Below are 8,320 nucleotides of genomic sequence, written 5' to 3' on the forward strand. Positions count from 1 at the left end.
GGGAACATTGATTGCCAGTGCCGCAATGAAGTGATGTCAACACCAGTGTTCCCTCTAAGCTGAGTTAGTGTGAGCCAGCTCACAGTTTTTTAGCCTCCGGCTCACACGTTTTTGTCTCAGCTCAGGAAGGATGGGGCTCCAGAGCAAACTCATTTATGCAGCAGCCAAATTGCTCACTCACAACTTGAATGCCAGGAGCTCACAAAGTAGGATTTTTGCTCACAAGACTCCACAGCTTAGAGGGAGCCTTGGCCAATGCACCAGTGACTTCCGGGCGACACTCTGGTATTTGGGCAAAAACTCTATGGGAGAAGCCAGCTTTACCATAGAGTTTTTGCCCCAATACTAGTACCAGAAGTCGTTGGCATGATGCTGCTGCTTCCTGTGCAAAGACAACCATGTGGCCTAGGGCTTCTTCTTTCTACTCCTAAGTCTCCTGATCCCCCAGTGGTTGCCAGGCATCCTTAAGTCACTGGCCAGAGATGTCCCGTTTTGCAGAACTTTACCAAAGAATGAAAGTGACTCACTTCCTTCCATGTATTGATGAACCAACAATTGTAGATAGGGAATACTGGAAATCATTGTAGGTGTCTGGGCTACTGTAGTGTATTCAAAGCTGTCTTGAATGCATGTTATGTTGTGAAACATCTAATTTGAAGTGTAATGTAAAGCTTCGTCCTGGGCTAGGATCCAAATCCATCCAATCCTGTTACTAGCCCGGGAAGCACCTAACCAATCACTTTCAAGCAAGCTCCCTGAGCGGGAATGTCCGTGATTGGTTCTTATGTGAACAACCTTATTGGTTGGTAGTTGTACAGTGGGTGGGGCTACATTCGCCGGGAATGTTTAAAAGCAGGACAGCTGCAATGTAAAGGCTGTTCTGGCTATCAGGTGTCGATCCGTGTTCGAGTTGTGTTCGAGCTGAAGAATAAAGTTGTGTTCTTGCTGAATCACTCTCCGACTGCTTTGTTAAGCGAGCGACTTAACAGCTACAAATGTGAGAATACCCAATTCACGATTTCGTGGCTGAACAATGACTAGGTACAGAGTTGCTCGAGAGTCGGCCAGTGACATCACATGAGTGTCTGTGGACAGGAAGACTGAGATCGTGTGTGATCTAGCGGCCGGTCTAATAACTACCCCAATTTCAACGTAGTGATGAGTGTAAACGATATTTCAAGATATCTGCAACAACTGTGATGTGATATTAAAAAAATCTGTGATTTATCCTGGCAGTGACAAAGTCACAGGTACATTTGTTGCCTACATTCATAATTGAAGGGCATGCTGAATTCCAGAGGTTAGTGAAAATAAAGATGTAATTCCCCCCCCCCATCCAACTTCATGGACCCCCAGAAATCTATTCACAGATACCTGCTATCCTTGACTTGTCTATTTCATCACAGGATTTGGAAAACAGGTATGTTTTTTGCCAGTTTTGCAGATGTCAGAAGGACTTAGCTTGGGAGATAGACTAAAGTAGGGCAACCACTATCATTTATTTCTTGTATGGCAGAGTTATTTTATTTTATTTATTTATTTGTTATCAAATTTATACCCCGCCCTGCCCGCAAAGCAGGCTCTTCAACATGACATATGACACCATAAAGACAGAATTATTAAAAACACACCGTTACACACAGGATGCATAGAATAATATAAAATATGTAACAAAGCTGATACAATGGGTGTGCAGACAGACTGGGCAATCCCCCTAAATACTAACATCTAAATTTTCAATCCACTGATCACAGCTGGGGAAAGTTCAAAGAGCTCCATCACATCTCCCTGGAAAGCATAAGGCTCACATTCCTGTAACAGATGAAAAAGAGTTTGGTAGGCTGCACCACAATCACATCTGGGTCCTAGTATTTTGCCCCATTTAAACAACAAGTCTATACAACTGCCAAAGCCTGTTCGTATTCTGTTAGCCGTCTTCCATACTTTACATGGCAAGTCAAATCCCGCGGGCCCCTCCTTGGTGTTTATCAGATTATGGATATCGGTTGGAGCTGATTGCATCCATGTTTGCAACCATTAATTCCCTAGAATGAAATTTTGTGATTGCAGGATTTGTGCAGATCTTATTGCCAGGTGTCGAGACCTTCGTCTGGATAGGCCCATGTCAGCTATGTCTTTGTGGATGGGCAGCTCACTGTTTCCAATTATCTTTCTATATTCATGAAAAAGAGCATCCTGTCTTCAGAGATGCAGGGGAGCGATGTGGCACAATGTAGGTAGCCAACATGGTGGAGTGGGTTTAATACATCCACTGATGGTTTTCATTGTTGTATTGAGTTGGACTTCAAGTTTGTGGACATAGGGGCTGTTGAGCCACACTGAAACTCCATGTTCCGCAGTACTATACACTAACCCCAAAGATGAGCATCTAAGTGTTGTAGCAGACACACCCCAAGTTGCACCGCATAATTTTTGAGAATGTTGTTTTGTGTGTGCATTTTTGCTGCTACAGTGGTAAGAAGGTGTTTATAGCTCAAGGTCCTGTCCAGGGTAATGCCAAGGTGTATGGTGGTGTGTAAGTCAGGTGCCATTAAGGCAGACATTCAGTTCACAGTTGACAAGATTGTTACTAAGAAGGAAACAGGAGCATTCTGTTTTCCTGGATTTGGGATGAGCCACCATTTAAGGTAGTAGTTAGACAAAATTTCGAGGTTCCTAGTCAGTATTTCCTCAGTCCTTTCAATTCCACTAAAAAGGCCCTTCTTCATATAACTATTTTCGGAGCATTTCTGAGCCTTCAACATCTGGGCATTCAAAGAAGAACCACATCAGAACCTACTAGAGGAAAGGTTCACCCTTGTGTGGATTATCTGAGAAACTGGAAGGCTGGATCTCTGCTTCAACCTCTTGCTACACAGTGAGTATTTATTAGGTTCCTCCACTGTGTGGATTCCTCAATTATTAAAGAGATATGGTCTGGTCTTGAATCTCCTTCCACCCTCAGAACACATTCTTTCTTTCTTCCCTGTCAGATGTATTTGAGTTCTGCCCTAAGTTTGAATATTTCTATCATTTCTTCCAGGTTAGGGTAAGGATTTCCTGCCAATATGAGCACTTTACAATAGTTTATATGGTTTTGACCCTTTCTATGGTCTGTGGTTGTCTTTTACATGTGAAATAAGAGATAAGCTCTTTTCACAAACTAAGCAGTTACAGGGTTTCTGTTTGTGTGGGTTCTTTGATGCTGTTGAAGATGGCCAGGTTAACTGATTATTTTCCCACACTGTGAGCATTCTAAAGGATTCTCCCCTGTGTGAGTTCATAGATGCTTTTGAGGATCACACCAGTTAATGGACGCAGCCAGACCGGAGGAGGACGTCACCTGTGTATCAGACCGCCTGACTGCCTAAGCGCCAGGAAAAGAACAGCTAGCTGCCGGGAATGGAACCGAAAAAAAAAAAAGAACAGCCGAGCCGAAGAGACAGCCTCCCCCTGGGTGCCGGGAGGCTGCCCCACCCATAGAATCAATGTGGCCTTAGTTAGGGTTCAATGTGACTAGCACCCCACATGTAAACCGCCCAGAGACCCCCACGGGGGTTAGGGCGGTATATCAAATCGAACTAATACATTCTTAGATGCTGCTGAAAAGTGATGCTCCAGTTGGAGGTGTTTCCAGAGCATTCAAAAGGTTTCTCCCTGTGTGGATTTTTTGATGCAGTTGAAAATTGGCACTCTGACTGAATCTCTTTCCACACTCTGAGCACTCAAACAGTTTCTCCTCTGTGTGGGTTCTTTGATGAGGTAGAGGATTATTACACTGACTGAATCTCTTTCCATACTCTGAGCATTCAAAAGGTTTCTCCCCTGTGTGGTTCATAGATGCTTTTGAAGGTCACAACTTTGTATTTCTTCCCACATTCTTAGCATTCAAAAGGTTTCTTGTTGTTTTGGGTTCTTAGGTGACTTTGAAAGTCACAGTTTTGACTGAATTTCTTTTGGCACTCGAAGCATTCAAAAGGTTTCTCCCCTGTGTAGGTTCTTAGATGTTGTTGCAGATAGCCACTCTGACTGAAGCTCTTGCTACACTCTGAACATTCAAAAGGTTTCTCACGTCTGTGGGTTCCTTGATGATGCAGACGGAATCTCTTTGCACACTATGAACGTTCAATACATTTCTCCCGTGTGGGTTCTTTGATGTTGTTGAAGACTGCGAAGATGACTGAATTTCTTTCCACACTCTGAGCATTCAAAAGGTTTCTCCCCTGTGTGGGTTCTTTGATGTAGTATGAGACTGCTACTTTTACTGAATCTCTTTCCACATTCTGAGCATTCAAAAGGTTTCTCCCCTGTGTGGGTTCTTTGATGTAGTATGAGACTGCTACTTTTACTGAATCTCTTTCCACATTCTGAGCATTCAAAAGGTTTCTCCCCTGTGTGGGTTCTTTGATGTAGTATGAGACTGCTACTTTTACTGAATCTCTTTCCACATTCTGAGCATTCAAAAGGTTTCTCCCCTGTGTGGGTTCTTTGATGTAGTATGAGACTGCTACTTTTACTGAATCTCTTTCCACATTCTGAGCATTCAAAAGGTTTCTCCCCTGTGTGGGTTCTTTGATGTAGTATGAGACTGCTACTTTTACTGAATCTCTTTCCACATTCTGAGCATTCAAAAGGTTTCTCCCCTGTGTGGGTTCTTTGATGTAGTATGAGACTGCTACTTTTACTGAATCTCTTTCCACATTCTGAGCATTCAAAAGGTTTCTCCCCTGTGTGGGTTCTTTGATGTAGTATGAGACTGCTACTTTTACTGAATCTCTTTCCACATTCTGAGCATTCAAAAGGTTTCTCCCCTGTGTGAGTTCTTTGATGCTGTAAAAGGTTGTTACTCTTACCGAATTTCCTTCCACACTCTGAGCATTCAAAAGGTTTTGCCCCTGTATGGATTCTTTGATGTTCTTGAAGGTGACTGCTCTGATTGAATTTCTTTCCACACTTTGAGCATTCAAATGGTTTCTCCCCTGTATGGGTTCTTCGATGAAGTAGGAGATCACCACTCTGTCCAAATCCCTTTCCACACTCTGAGCATTCAAAAGGTTTCTCTTTTGTGTGGGTTCTTAGATGCCGTCGAAAATTGCTACTGTAACAAAATCGCTTTCCACACTCTGCGCATTCAAAAGGTTTCTCCCCTGTGTGGATTCTTTGATGAAGTAGGAGATTGCCACTCAGACTAAATGTCTTTCCACACTCTGAGCACTCAAAAGGTTTTTCCCCTGTGTGGACTTGTAGGTGCTTTCGGAGGCTACATTTGTCAGTGAATCTCTTTCCACACTCTGAGCACTCAAAAGGTTTCTCCCCTGTGTGAGTTCTTTGATGCAGTTGAAGTTTTCCGTTCTGACTGAATCTCTTTCCACACTCTGAGCACTCAAAAGGTTTCTCACCTCTGTGTATTCGTTGATGTTGTTGAAGACTGCCAGCTCCACTGAATCTCTTTCCACACTCTGTGCATTCAAAAGGTTTCTCCCCTGTGTGTATTCTTTGGTGCACAAGGAGCTGTGACCTGTATTTAAAGTACCTTCCACAATGAAAGCATTTACATGCCTTCGATATAACGTTCCTTAGGAAATGCAGATTTCCCTGTCGTCCATCAGAGGATGTTATTCCACTCTCTGAAAAGATAAATGGCTTCTCTCCTAAATGAATGTTTTGGTGTTTAAAAAAATCTGATTTCTGTGAGAAGGTTTCACCACGGCAGCTATGTTTCTCTCCTGCGTGTCTCTGTTGATGTTTAAGGAGCTCTGCTCTGCAAAGGAAGCTCTTTCCACACTCCAGGCATTGAATGGTCTTCTTCCCACTGTGCCTTTGCAAATGGATATTATATTGGGTTTGATCTGAGAAATTCATTCCACACTCCAAGCACTTGTTCATTTCCTCCACCATGTGAATTAATTCACGGAAATCCCACTCTTGGCAAGGAATGGGTTGATTCCTCTTCTCGACTCTATGGCTGCCTTTCTGCCTCTTGGGTCTGCCTTGATTCCTGAAGTTTCCTCCCAAGTCTTCATTCTTGACTTCATCTGGCAATAGATGATGCAGTTCCTCATCCTCCTCATTCCTCTGATCATTCCCTGTTGGAATAAAGAGAGAGATCCCATTAGCACCCACACAAGGAGGTCTGACTTGCACTTGAAATTCCATCCACACTCTAAGCCAGGCTTGTCAAACATAAGGCCTGGAGGCCAGAACCAGCTTACCTAGGGCTTTTACTCGGCCCGCAAGCAACTGGTGTGAGGGAGGGAGGGCAGGAGGCTGCTTGGGGGCAATGCTCCCTCTAAACTGTGGAGTCTTGTGAGCAAAGATTCTACTTTGTGAGCTACTGGCATTAAAGTTGTGAGCGAGCGATTTGGCTACTGCATAAATTAGTTTGCTCTGGAGCCCTCCTGCCGGAGCTAAGACAAAAATGTGTGAGCCGGAGGCTAAAAAACTGTGAGCTAGCTCACACTAACTCAGCTTAGAGGGAACACTGCTTGGGGGGGCAAGCAGGCACACGTGGGGAGCAGTGTTCCCTCTAAGCTGAGTTAGCATGAGCTGGTTCACAGTTTTTTAGCCTCCGGCTCACACCTTTTTGCCTTCGCTCAGGAAGGATGGTTCCAGAGCAAACTAATTTAGAGAGAGCCAGTTTGGTGTAGTGGTTAAGTGTGTGGACTCTAATCTGGGAGAACCAGGTTTGATTCCCCACTCCTCCACTTGAACCTGGCTGGATGACCTTGGGCAAGCCGTAGTTCTGATAAGAGCTGTTCTTGAAAAAGAGCAGTTTCTGTCAGAGCTCTCTCAGCCCCGCCTACCTCACAGGGTGTCTGTTGTGGGGAGGGGAAGGGAAAGGAGTTTGTAAGCCGCTCTGAGACACCTTTGGGTAGTGAAGGGCAGGGTATAAATCCAATCTCTTCTCTTCTTCTTCTTCTAATTTACGCCATCACCAAATCGCTCGCTCACAACTTTAACGCCAGCTAGCTCACAGAGTAGGATTTTTGCTCACAAGACTCCACAGCTTAGAGGGAGCATTGGTGGGGTTAGGTGTGTGTGCTTGAAGCAGCCAAGAAATAGAATGGAAATAGGGAGAGGGTGGGGCTAAGAGGCCAAGTTAAAATAGTGTGGGGGGAATGGAAGTGAAGGCAGAGGAAGAGGAGGTGTGGTGTTTTTTCCGTCCCGGCTCCTCTGACCGCAGCTCAGCGAGGATTAGAGAAACCACTACCTGGGGGGTGGGAGGGGTGGAATTGAATGGCCACCGCTGCCAGTGCTGTGCCAACTGGCTTCATGGTATTTTAAATGGTGACCGTGAGGGGGGATGGTGAGAGCAGGCATATGGAGCGGCAGCTGACAAAGGGACAGAACCAGCGCTGTGGGGGGGGGGGAGAAGAAGAAGAAGAAGAAGAGGAGGAGGAGGAGGAGATTGGATTTATACCCCGCCCTTCACTACCCAAGGGAGTCTCAGAGTGGCTCACAAACTCCTTTCCCTTCCCCCTCCCCACAACAGACACCCTGTGAGGAAGGTGGGGCTGAGAGAGCTCTTCACAGAAACTGCTCTTTTTCAAGAACAGCTCTTATTAGAGCTACGGCTTGCCCAAGGTCATCCAGCCAGGTGCAAGTGGAGGAGTGGAGGAATCAAACCTGGTTCTCCCAGATTAGAGTCTGCGCACTTAACCACTGCACCAAACTGGCTACACCAAAGGAACTCCTTTGCATATGAGGCGACACACCCCTGATGTAGACAATCCTCAAAGAGCTTACAGTAGCCCCTGTAAGAAGAGCTCTGTAAGCTCTTGGAGGATTGGCTACATTAGGGGTGTGTCGCCTAATATGCAAAGGAGTTCCTGCTACAAAAAGAGCCCTGGCCACAACACTGGCCTCAGTTGCCCCTGGATCAGCCAGGCGTCTTGGGTCCCTCTCCCAGACCATGTTGAACATCACTTTCACTCCCATTCGAACTCCTCGAGACCCCCAACAGGAGACAAGTAGTGGGGGAGGCCTGAAAACGATGTATTTGTGTTCAAATGTTTTGATTCGTGCCTCATCCCAATGGCAACAATTCACAACTTTGGCACCTACGAAAGACCCTTACCCAGAAAGGCCACATTCCCGTAGTTCTCCAGCATGACTTCCCTGTAGAGAGCTCTTTGTCCCGGATCCAGCAGGGCCCACTCTGCCTCGGTGAAATACACGGCCACCTCCTCGAAGGAAAAGGGACCCTGAAAGAACAAGCAGATTCCCTCCTCAGAGTTCAAGCCAGGCAGAGAAGGCACATTGGGAGGGGGCAGTCGGGGAGGGGGCAGGATGCAGAACTTGGTGGAGGAAAGGGAGGGGC

The 8,320-nt window shown here is 45.6% G+C and overlaps 1 protein-coding gene across 1 annotated transcript in view; it reads right to left on the reverse strand.

Annotated features, from left to right (window-relative positions):
* Positions 1-4,215: 4,215 nt before the first annotated feature.
* The window catches only part of LOC107106876 (zinc finger protein 208-like), a gene marked incomplete at its 3' end in the record, with an annotated part of 164,047 nt that continues 159,942 nt past the window's right edge, over positions 4,216-8,320 (reverse strand). Inside the window, exons 5-6 of the mRNA XM_015407092.1 lie at positions 4,772-4,871; positions 4,216-4,685 (exon numbers count right to left, since the gene is read on the reverse strand). Of these exons, the coding sequence (XP_015262578.1) occupies positions 4,216-4,685; positions 4,772-4,871 (570 nt within the window). The remainder of the gene's footprint in view (positions 4,686-4,771; positions 4,872-8,320) is intronic.

The sequence above is a fragment of the Gekko japonicus genome, unplaced genomic scaffold, assembly GCF_001447785.1.
Source record: "Gekko japonicus isolate JY-2015 unplaced genomic scaffold, Gekko_japonicus_V1.1 scaffold2714, whole genome shotgun sequence".
In the NCBI taxonomy this organism is placed as follows: domain Eukaryota; kingdom Metazoa; phylum Chordata; class Lepidosauria; order Squamata; family Gekkonidae; genus Gekko; species Gekko japonicus.